The sequence below is a fragment of the Coregonus clupeaformis genome, chromosome 13 (assembly GCF_020615455.1).
Source record: "Coregonus clupeaformis isolate EN_2021a chromosome 13, ASM2061545v1, whole genome shotgun sequence".
NCBI classification, from domain to species: Eukaryota; Metazoa; Chordata; class Actinopteri; order Salmoniformes; family Salmonidae; genus Coregonus; species Coregonus clupeaformis.
This window is the reverse complement of record NC_059204.1, coordinates 25,946,055-25,958,283: the sequence shown is the minus strand read 5'-3', so window position 1 is coordinate 25,958,283 and position 12,229 is coordinate 25,946,055. Positions and strand designations below refer to the sequence as shown.

The 12,229-nt window shown below is 43.9% G+C and overlaps 1 protein-coding gene across 1 annotated transcript in view; it reads right to left on the bottom strand.

Annotated features, from left to right (window-relative positions):
- Positions 1-2,987: 2,987 nt before the first annotated feature.
- LOC121579821 (protein POF1B-like) overlaps positions 2,988-12,229 on the bottom strand; it is a 58,471-nt gene continuing 49,229 nt past the window's right edge. The window contains exons 5-12 of the mRNA XM_041894734.2: positions 6,497-6,589; positions 6,261-6,374; positions 5,937-6,089; positions 5,664-5,783; positions 5,379-5,507; positions 4,872-4,945; positions 4,580-4,697; positions 2,988-3,446 (exon numbers count right to left, since the gene is read on the bottom strand). Coding sequence (XP_041750668.1) covers positions 3,426-3,446; positions 4,580-4,697; positions 4,872-4,945; positions 5,379-5,507; positions 5,664-5,783; positions 5,937-6,089; positions 6,261-6,374; positions 6,497-6,589 — 822 coding nt within the window. The 3' untranslated portion in view covers positions 2,988-3,425. The remainder of the gene's footprint in view (positions 3,447-4,579; positions 4,698-4,871; positions 4,946-5,378; positions 5,508-5,663; positions 5,784-5,936; positions 6,090-6,260; positions 6,375-6,496; positions 6,590-12,229) is intronic.

The window sequence follows — 12,229 nt, the reverse complement described above, 5'->3', positions numbered from 1 at the left end:
GGCTATTTATACACCCGTTGCTGACAGGTCTATAAAATCGAGCACACAAGGCATGCAATCTCCATAGACAAACATTGACAGTAGAATGGCCTTACTGAAGAGCTCAGTGAATTTCAATGTGGCACCGTCATAGGATGCCACCTTTCCAACAAGTCAGTTTGTCCAATTTCTGCCCTGCTAGAGCTGCCCCGGTCAACTGTAAGTGCTGTTATTGTGAAGTGGAAACGTCTAGGAGCAACAATGGCTCAGCCACAAAGTGGTAGACCACACAAGCTCACAGAACGGGACCACCGAGGGCTGAAGCGCGTAGCGCGTTCGTCGGGAGCTTCATGAAATGGGTTTCCATGGCAGAGCAGCCGCACACAAGCCTAAGATCACCATGCGTAATGCCAAGCGTCAGCTGGAGTGGTGTAAAGCTCACCTCCATTGGACTCTGGAGAAGTGGAAACGCGTTCTCTGGAGTGATGAATCACGCTTCACCATCTGGCAGTCCAACGGACTAATCTGGCTTTGACGGATGCCAGGAGAACGCTACCTGCCCCAATGCATAGTGCCAACTGTAAAGTTTGGTGGAGGAGGAACAATGGTCTGGGGCTGTTTTTCATGGTTTGGACTAGCCTCCTTAGTTCCAGTGAAGGGAAATCTTAACGCTACAGCATACAATGACATTCCAGACGATTCTGTGCTTCCAACTTTGTGGCAACAGTTTGGGGAAGACCCTTTCCTGTTTCAGCATGACAATGCCCCCGTGCACAAAACGAGGTCCATACAGAAATGGTTTGCCGAGAACGGTGTGGAAGAACTTGACTGGCCTGCACAGAGCCCTGACCTCAACCCCATCGAACACCTTTGGGATGAATTGGAACGCCGACTGCGAGCCAGGCCTAATCGCCCAACATCAGTGCCCGACCTCACTAATGCTTTTGTGGCTGAATGGAAGCAAGTCACCGCAGCAATGTTCCAACATCTAGTGGAAAGCCTTCCCAGAAGAGTGGAGGCTGTTATAGCAGCAAAGGGGGACCAACTCCATATTAATGCCAATGATTTTGAAATGAGATGTTTCGACGAGCAGGTGTCCACATACTTTTGGTCATGTAGTGTATCATGACCTCATCCACTGAGAGCAGAGGAAGGCTGCTTCCTATCACTCACTCCCTGTCACTCTGAGGCACAACTGTAGGCTGCTGGCCCTCTCTGCTGGCAAGAGAAGGTAACTGCACCCAACTGGTGGCGCCCTACTGGAGTAGGATATAGTTGCCACTAGGCCCCCTTTTTATTGCAGTTTCATAGGTGGAAGAAAATACAAACAAAAACCAAAGACAAGTGCACCAGTGTTACATTTTACAATTTAATTACACTTCCAAAAAGCAGAGGGTTAATGCCTAAATGGAAAATAACAGGTTAACTTTACATGGGCGAGCACAGGCAAGAGATAACTTCAGGGTCGTTCTTGAATTATGGTGGCATTTGGGCAAGGCATTTTGGAAAAAATTTACTTAATTTTTCTAGATTTTTTAATTGAAATGTATTTGGGTACATCTTCCCATTCTAAATCAACTAATATGGTAGCTTAATGACTTTCAATATTTTTATACCATTACGATAACACTGTGCCACCAGTAGGAGTAGTAACACCAATGAGACATTCTAGGTAAATTAGGATTTTCTGAAATGGAGGCCACAAATGCTCATATCTAAGGTCATCAACCCTTTATAAATCATTTACTAAAGTGATAAGATGAATAATTTTGCTCACAATGTTATTTCCCTTCATTTAAATAGACATTGGATTTAGACACACCAAATAATCAATGGAATCCTCAAATTTTTGGACATACTAAAAGGGTGTGATTAGCTAATCATTTTCTTTAATATACACCCCTCCTCCAATAACAGTTTGCCACTGGAGAGAATGCTCAAGGTTCTTGCATATCTTTGTAATCAGTGATTTACAAGGCGGTAACACCAATGACATAAAACTGAGGGACACACATTATACTAGTAAAAAAAGAAGCTATTTTAATAGCCTTCTTTGTTTTTATTCATCTATACAATATATTAAATACTTTTGTTCACTGTCTAGCATTCAAAATAGTAGATAGATCTCTAAATCCCCAAAACATGTCACTACACCTCTACACATCACCAGGGGGACAAGCCAGTTTTCTAGCCCCCAGTAGTTTCTACCATGCATACTAATAGATGTTTCGCAGTATAAAGGACTTACATATGTTTTCTTATTAAATAACAGTTACATAAAACGGAAAATGTATTATTTGTCATGTTTTTGTCATTTGAAAGTGTTTTAACATGGTTTCAAAGTCAAGGGACAGCATTTACCACTGCAATTAAAGAATGACCCTTCAGCAGATAACAATCCAAAGGAAAAACATGGTACTCCATACATTGTTTATTGTATTTTTTAAATGTTCAGTTCATCCACCATTTTATTTAATCCATAGAACCATGCCCCAGGCCATGTCCAACCCAGTCATTCATATTCTGATACACCCCACTCCAACCCCCCTCCCCAACCCCAAGCGCAGCATTCCATTCAATAACCCCTCACTCAAAACAGATCCAAACAACATGTAAACCAAAAAAACAAACCCATGCACCTCTTAAGGTATAAACATGAAACAAAATGCAGCTGAAACATAACACAACTATGTACCATTACCTTGCCACAAAATAAAAGCAAAAGACCAGAACAGAGGCTGATTTATTTTTCAATGTCTGCCAAAGCAAATTCTACCATACAGTCTCTTTTATTAGCGCATAATTAAAGCATATTTTGCTTCCTTATTTACATGCATAGTAACCATACTATCATCATAGCACCTTTAGAGGAGATGTCCTAAAGACTAGCAGGGTAGTGGTGGCTCCATGGAGGACAGACAAACTAGTGAGCTGTATACTAATAAGCACCAGCCCCCTCTTCCCTGTCCCCTCCCCAGCCCTGCTGGCTGTAGCATAAGCATTTTAAATTTTAGTCATTTAGCAGATGCTCTTATCCAGAGCGACTTACAGGAGCAATTAGGGTTAAGTGCTTTTCTCAAGGGCACAGAAAGATTTTTCACCTATTCGGCTCAGGGATTTCGAACCAGCAACCTTTCGGTTACTGGCCTAACACTCCTAACTGCTAAGCTTCTACTATAACATATTTGGTCGTTGAGTATTTGATGCCCCCCATCCCAACCAAAGTGAAGCCTCCCGTCCAAGCAAACCCCATTTGGTCCAAACCACCCATCCCAAATATTGGGGTGCTGAACCCCTACCACCACCACCCTGGGAGCCCTGAGGACGAGGGAGGGGGAGAGGGAAGCATGCGGGGGGAAGGAGGGAGGGAAGGAGGGGATGGGGGTGGGGAACGTCAGGGTCTTCTTGTCGTTCATTCCTGTGCAGAGCAGAGAGAAGCAGTGTCTTTAAGGGGTCGTAATGATTTCCTGTTTCGAGATGAACAGAACAAAGATACGGTCGTTATGGCGTGAAGGACTAATCCATCAGCTGTAATTACAAAATATTTGTTTCTCGCTGTTTGCCACTCACTGCTTTCTGCCATACAACTCTTTCATTCAGCATTGGAAAGACAAAAAGCTTGATATCATCTAGTCCTATGATTGACTTGATGTCATAAGAGTGCTGAGACTAACAGTGGATCTCCAACTAGGGCTGCACGATATGGGCAAAAAATCTAAAAAGCATCGTTTGGAACAATCTTTTGACTGCATCTGACCTAACGGAACTGCATGCAAATGTAAAGGGAATCTAACAGCAAGGAGGAGGAACAGCGCTGCTTGAGTGACAGGGGGTGGGTCATGGTGTGTGTGTGGGAAGCGGCCACAAAAGGAGAGACGGAGAGAGACAACAGAGTAAACTATAAAAACATTATACGCAGTTAAGAAGCGTTTCTAAATATTGCATGCGATATGGATCTCTTGCGATATGGATATTGCACATGTCAATATTGCAATTTCAATGTGAATTTACTTAATTGTGCAGCCCTACCCCAATCCCGGGAAAAGTCTGTGCTGTCACCCTAAATCCATTCCAAACTTACTCACAACCCCTTGCATGACTCTCACAAACAAGGACACCTGTCCAATTAAGCATCCACAACCCCAATATGGAATTTAGTAGAGTCAGGAGAATATCCATTTATTTTACTACTAACAGAAAGAGGCAGAATTTAACACGGTCTCTCCATGCCATCAGTGCCTGGCTCTCCAGGACCACAGAGGAGTCAACTTCCATCCATCATCCTCTCATCACAGGCTCTCCTCTGACAGGGCCAGGCTCTCTCCCTCCTGGGGCCCCATGGTAGTACACACAGGGTTAACACTATTTGGCCATGCCAGAATGGACAGATGAATAGCCCTTTCTAATCACTAATCATATTTTACTTTCAACCACTAACCCTAACCTTAATCGTTACCCTAATCTTTCCCCTCACTTCAAACTCTAAACTGAGAACAATAGCTGATGTACTTACTCCTCAGTTCTGACAGTATAGCTATACTGTAGTTTGTCCTTTCTAGCATGGCCATCTAGTTTCTACTTCCTCCCTGCTCTACTCTACCTGTTTGATCATCTCCCCCGTCCGGCTCTGGATTACGATGGTCTTGGTATCCTTGACGGGCGATGTGGAATTGTAGTCATCAGTCAGCAGGCCCAGGAGAGGGTACTGGTTCCTGTACCTACACATCAGTTATACAAAGTAAGGACCGCATACTGGTTGGTTATGTACCTACTGTACACCAGTACAAATTCCTGTTTTGGGAAATACCACACGAGGCATTAACCCATTTTAAGGGCGCTACTACCCCAAATATTCCCCATAGAATAGGCTCATGGTATTGTGGGGGGCTGACCTTTTGGTGATAGTGGTCGTGGTGACGTTCCTGGAGCCTTCGCTCTTCTTCTCCTGCTGCAACCGCCAAATCTCCTGGAGGTTAAAGGTCAGAAGTCAGAGATAGGAGGTCAAAGGTGAATAGGGAGGGAGGAGGAGGAATGAGGCCTGTGCCGTAAAACAGGTGTTAATGATGGAGCTAAAGGTGTACGACGTGTCAGGTAAATACATTCCTGAGGTGAAATGAAAGGATCCTTCAGAGCCACATTATCACAACCACTGTGGGAGAATATAGTCAGACTGGCCTTACCAAAACCAATCACTTGATTATGGGAACAAATTAGGCAACAGACCCTAGAAGCAGGGTGAGAACAGACCCTAGAAGCAGGCTGTTTTTCTACTCCAAAACTGTTAGGTTAGTTTGGTTCTAGTTTTTTCCAATTACAGGAGTAGGCATTTCCTAGATCTGATCCTAGATCTGTGTCTAAGGGGCCGGGCTGACCAGTGACCAGTAGCTATGACCCCTGACCTCTTCCTGACGTTTGATGATGACCTCCCGCTGCTCCAGTGTTGCCAGCAGCTGTGTGATGCGGAGCTGCAGGCTCTTGTCACCTGACCTCTCTGTGGTGTACTCTGTGGTGATCCGTGTCAGCTGGGTCTGGACAGACAGACAGATAGTCAGAGACACTCACAGTCAGTATAACCACTAGCTACCCATATTTCTTCTCACAAGCACAGTCAGTACTGCTACAGTACTTCCACCAGAGCAGGAAGGCCGCATCCCTGTATCCATGCATCCCTGTAGGCTTCTCACCCTGAGGCTCTGCAGTTCCTTGTCCTTCTCCTGGCGCAGGGCAGCTAGCTGCTCCGAGTACTGACGTGACAGCTCCTCTGTCTTCATCTGAATGGTGCTACTGCTGCACTGGCCAGCCAACTGGATGAAGAAGGATACAGAGGGAGACACAAGTTAGTTAAGGAAATTCGATCTATGAGTTCAGTCATCATGAGTAGGACGAATTGCTAAGAATTTATTATCTGAAGTGAGATGGGTTAGAGTCAGAGATGGAGGAGGGTAGCGTTAGAGTACCTTCTGTTTGAGCATCTCGTTTTCCTTCTCCATGGCTCGGTAGCTGCCCTCCAGTTCTTTGATGCGGAAGTCCCTGCCTGAGTCTGTAGTGCGGCTGCTCAGGAGCTGAGTCTCCAGGGTCCGCTGGCTGGAGCTGCTTTCCTTCAGAGATATCTATATGGATGGATGGATAGAGTTACTCACACAGTCATACACCCATTGCACTAACATACAGGGCAGAGATACTCTCTTTCAAAAACACCTACAGAGGAGGTGTACACGCAGGCAAACACACAGTAGAAGACACACACATACACACTCTCACAAATTCTCACACACACCTACCTGTAGCTGTCTGTTGTTCTCTCGTATGGCCTCTAGGAGGCGGTCATACTGCTCAGCCTGGTCAGCCTTGAAGCTCAGGTCTCTCTCCAGGGACTGCTTCTCACTCTCCAGACGCTGGGAGAAAAGAGACAGAGACAGTAAGACTGTAAGATGGCCTGCCTGCATGTATATCTCAATGAGACAGTTAAGATAAGAGCATAAGAGGTTCCTATAGGGGCCCAGGCCCCAGGTCATACCCTCAGGTCCTCTGACATGTGGATCAGCTCCTCCCTCAGACTGCTGAAGGTAGTCAGAAGGAGACGCATGGTCTTGTCTGCTGTCAAACGGGTCTGAGAATGAGGGAGGAGAAAGAGGGTGGGAGCGAGGGAGTGAGGGAGGGAGAGCGAGAGAGAAAGAAAGAAAATAAAGGAGAGATATTGATGAAAGAAAAGTGAGAAAAAAGGAGAGACAGAGACAGAGAGAGATAGGAGGTTAGGTGAGGTTTTATGAGCCAGTTTCAGGCATAGTGGAACAACGAAAGGAATATGTGTTGTCCATGGGCGGATTGGCCGTCAAAATGGACAAAGAAAATAATGAATACAGTGGGGGAAAAAAGTATTTAGTCAGCCACCAATTGTGCAATTTCTCCCACTTAAAAATATGAGAGAGGCCTGTAATTTTCATCATAGGTACACGTCAACTATGACAGACAAAATGAGGAAAAAAATCCTGAAAATCACATTGTAGGATTTTTTATGAATTTATTTGCAAATTATGGTGGAAAATAAGTATTTGGTCAATAACAAAAGTTTCTCAATACTTTGTTATATACCCTTTGTTGGCAATGACACAGGTCAAACGTTTTCTGTAAGTCTTCACAAGGTTTTCACACACTGTTGCTGGTATTTTGGCCCATTCCTCCATGCAGATCTCCTCTAGAGCAGTGATGTTTTGGGGCTGTCGCTGGGCAACACGGACTTTCAACTCCCTCCAAAGATTTTCTATGGGGTTGAGATCTGGAGACTGGCTAGGCCACTCCAGGACCTTGAAATGCTTCTTACGAAGCCACTCCTTCGTTGCCCGGGCGGTGTGTTTGGGATCATTGTCATGCTGAAAGACCCAGCCACGTTTCATCTTCAATGCCCTTGCAAATGGAAGGAGGTTTTCACTCAAAATCTCACGATACATGGCCCCATTCATTCTTTCCTTTACACGGATCAGTCGTCCTGGTCCCTTTGCAGAAAAACAGCCCCAAAGCATGATGTTTCCACCCCCATGCTTCACAGTAGGTATGGTGTTCTTTGGAAGCAACTCAGCATTCTTTGTCCTCCAAACACGACGACTTGAGTTTTTACCAAAAAGTTCTATTTTGGTTTCATCTGACCATATGACATTCTCCCAATCCTCTTCTGGATCATCCAAATGCACTCTAGCAAACTTCAGACGGGCCTGGACATGTACTGGCTTAAGCAGGGGGACACGTCTGGCACTGCAGGATTTGAGTCCCTGGCGGCGTAGTGTGTTACTGATGGTAGGCTTTGTTACTTTGGTCCCAGCTCTCTGCAGGTCATTCACTAGGTCCCCCCGTGTGGTTCTGGGATTTTTGCTCACCGTTCTTGTGATCATTTTGACCGATCTTGCGTGGAGCCCCAGATCGAGGGAGATTATCAGTGGTCTTGTATGTCTTCCATTTCCTAATAATTGCTCCCACAGTTGATTTCTTCAAACCAAGCTGCTTACCTATTGCAGATTCAGTCTTCCCAGCCTGGTGCAGGTCTACAATTTTGTTTCTGGTGTCCTTTGACAGCTCTTTGGTCTTGGCCATAGTGGAGTTTGGAGTGTGACTGTTTGAGGTTGTGGACAGGTGTCTTTTATACTGATAACAAGTTCAAACAGGTGCCATTAATACAGGTAACGAGGGGAGGACAGAGGAGCCTCTTAAAGAAGAAGTTACAGGTCTGTGAGTGCCAGAAATCTTGCGTGTTTGTAGGTGACCAAATACTTATTTTCCACCATAATTTGCAAATAAATTCATTAAAAATCCTACAATGTGATTTTCTGGATTTTTTTTCCTCATTTTGTCTGTCATAGTTGACGTGTACCTATGATGAAAATTACAGGCCTCTCTCATCTTTTTAAGTGGGAGAACTTGCACAATTGGTGGCTGACTAAATACTTTTTTCCCCCACTGTATTAAATATTTTTAAAAATAATGGACACGGCCAGTGGCCCATGGGCCTGTTTCTTTGTATGACTTTTGCGCTATAACTCTGTTGTCATAAACATCTATATTGAGCATTTGACTGACCAGTGGGCAACGGCCGGCCCCCCTACCAAGATGGGCTTGCCTGGTTTTCTGATTGCTGAGCTGAGATGGCGCAAATTCACATTCAAAGTCAAACACGCATCATCAGAGAGTGAGACCCGCCCTGAATCTGTCAGTCACTCAGTCAAAACAGAAAAACGGAAAGGGCTCGAGGCCGACGCATTTTCTAAAAGTTCTGGTTCTGTTGGTCCGAGTGTTGTGTCTGTGAGAAATGACAGATCAGCTGCTGTGGTGCAGTCGAGGTAGGAAGAAAACAGAGAAATACACACTCATGTACACTGACACAGATTATGTAGCCTACTGCTGCCAGTTAGGCTTAATATTTTGGCTGTAAATTGTATGAAATATATTTCATATCTACTATAATAGGCTAATTAGGGAAGTGGGATTCGGGGGAATATTTAGACACTAGGCTCCTTGCAATATAGCCTAACAAGTCGTTAGATTGGCTTTTATAACACATAGTTAAGGCAATAGCCATCTACTAGGCACGTACTCTGTATATAGTGCTTTTTACTAAACACAAGTCATCATGTATTACAATAAAGGTATATTCGGGAGACTGTCTGTGTATTTTAATTGTTTTATCTAAGTTTATTTGCTTCTGAATCTAAGTCTCTTCAGCCCAGCGAGTGAGTTTATGAGCTGTAGTAACAAGTGACTAACAAGTGTCAGATTACATTACATAGCCACCGCACTGAAGGCAGGAAAGTCCCGCCTATCTCCCGCATATTTCATTTGCTGAAAGGCCGGTCACTTCTTGGCAGAAAGATACGCATATGAAGCACAATGCTGGAAATCTATCTGCATTCATATAAACTATTCCCGGCATCATTCTTGACAAACATAGACTGTCATATTGAATTCAATAGAAGAAAACTGAGAGATAGGGAGAGAGAGAGACTGCCAGTTCCTTAATATAGCCATTGGCAGCCAAAACATTAAGGAACTGGCAGTCTTTCTCTCTCCTTCTCGCTCTCTGTTTTCTTCTATTGAATTATATGTAGCCTAATATCTAAACACGTAGCTAAGTGGGAAGGGGGGGGGGACACTTGACATGCACTAATTTGAAAGATTTTACTGAGTTACAGTTCATATAAGGAAATCAGTCAATTGAAATAAATAAATTAGGCCCTAATCTATGGATTTCACATGACTGGGCAGGGGTGCAGCCATGGGTGGGCCTGGGAGGGCATAGACCCACCCACTTGGCAGCCAGGCCGACCCACTGGGGAGCCAGGCCCAGCCAATCAGAATGAGTTTTTCCCCACAAAAGGGCTTAATTAAAAATAGAAATACTCCTCAGCATACTCCTTGTTCAGAATAGTTAGGCTTTTATAATGTATTATATAAGCCAATGGTCATCTATAAAGGCATTTATTCAGTGATTTTCTTCTTTCTCTAATATATGTGTTTATTAATTCACAACCTGGATGGGTAACTTTATTTTAAGGGGCCGTAATAATCCATTTATAAGGCATTTATACATTTTTATCATTACTCCCACATTAATAAACTATTTACTAATCATTATTAAAGTATTTTTGCAGCCCCTAATCTAAAGTGAGGGCTATTTATACTTTATAAATATTATGAGTGACCAGTGTAATTTACATTTACATTACATTTTAGTCATTTAGCAGACGCTCTTATCCAGAGCGACTTACAGTTAGTGAATACATATTTTTTTTTTATACTGGCCCCCCGTGGGAATCGAACCCACAACCCTGGCGTTGCAAACGCCATGCTCTATCAACTGAGCTACATCCCTGCCGGCCATTCCCTCCCCTACCCTGGACGACCGCTGGGCCAATTGTGCGCCGCCCATGAGTCTCCCGGTCGCGGCCGGCGGCGACAGAGCCTGGATTCGAACCAGGATCTCTAGTGGCACAGTTAGCACTGTGATGCAGTGCCTTAGACCACTGCGCCACTCAGGAGACTAACTGAATGCCGACACTTAGACATTGTCACATGTTTTCTATTGAGAGAGGGTTGAACAGGCCAGGGTGTGTAGAATCTTTCCTTACCAGGAACTCACCCTTGTCGAGATAATCAGCGATCAAGTCACTGAGACCTCCCCTCGTGAATTTATCCTTCAAACAGCATGACAGCAGTTTGGTTGTTAGCCAATATCAAAGCTTGCTATCGAGAGCTGCCCTGTCGTGCAGTCGCGTCGCAGAAATTTGTATAGACGGGGAACATTTTCAACTGGTCTCTAGCTGTGTCATCCAGGGCCTGGTTTCCCAAAATCATTTTAAGATTAAGTTCATCGTTAGAACCTTCGTAGGAGCATCGTTACATCAAAACCATCGTTAGTAAAGTTGCACTTGAAAACGCTCGTTATTTATTTAGAACAGCTAAGTGCATCGTTAGATTTGTTTTTGCCCTTCCATTCCACTTTATACACAGAAGATCTCTGCTAACATTGAATCAAGCTGTTTATCTGTCTCTCTGTGACCGCCGATAACTTCGTAACGAAGTTGACTACAAATACAAAGTTGCCAATGTCTATGATATTGAACAAGCGAAGGATAAAAAGATGATTCAAATGAAAACCGAGATGACTGCATAAAACCATAAACAGGCCTATAGGCTACATAAGCATTAGAATAAGACACCTCAATATTTGCAGCCATAAGGTGATACTGTATCTCTCTAGGAGCTGATCCGTGGTCAGTATTGTGGATCTTTGGCCGTTGTAGGAATGATGCATTGTTAAAACCCTTCTAAGCCTAAGTTGCATTGCTATCGGGAAACCGGGCCCAGAGCGCTAAGTTGCTGTGTGTCTCCATGAAAATGTCTGGTCACTGATAGCTAGGTTGCTGATTATCTCGGCAAGTCTGAACGGCAGTTGAGGCTACCTGTTCATCATCTAGACCAAATTTCTCCCAAAAAGATTGAACAAGATATTGTAGTAGGTGCCAGGCACACCGGTTTGTGGCAAGAACTGCAACGATGCTGGGTTTTTCACGCTCAACAGGTTCCTGTGTGTATCAAGAATGGTCCACCACCCAAAGGACATCCAGCCAACTTGACAGTGGGAAGCATTGGAGTCAACATGGGCCAGTATCCCTGTGGAACGCTTTCGACACCTTGTAGAGTCCATGCCCTTACGAATTGAGATTGTTGTGAGGGCAAAAGGGAATATTAGGAAAGTGTTCCTAATGTTTCGTATACTCAGTGTATATACATGTGTGAATAACTAGCTTACTAACATTTACAAATGTGGGCGTAATGATTAATAAATGGTAAGCAAATGGTTTGTAAATGCCTTATAATGCCTTACAAATGGTTTATTATGGACCCTTAAAATAAAGTGTTACCCTAGGATGTTGCTGGGCCCACTACAGGCACTGTTACCAGTGGTGTGGTAAAGGATGCTAGGCTTAGTAGAGATACAGTGGGGAAAAAAAGTATTTAGTCAGCCACCAATTGTGCAAGTTCTCCCACTTAAAAAGATGAGAGAGGCCTGTAATTTTCATCATAGGTACACGTCAACTATGACAGACAAATTGAGGGAAAGAAATCCAGAAAATCACATTGTAGGATTTTTTATGAATTTATTTGCAAATTATGGTGGAAAATAAGTATTTGGTCAACTACAAACAAGCAAGATTTCTGGCTCTCACAGACCTGTAACTTCTTCTTTAAGAGGCTCATCTGT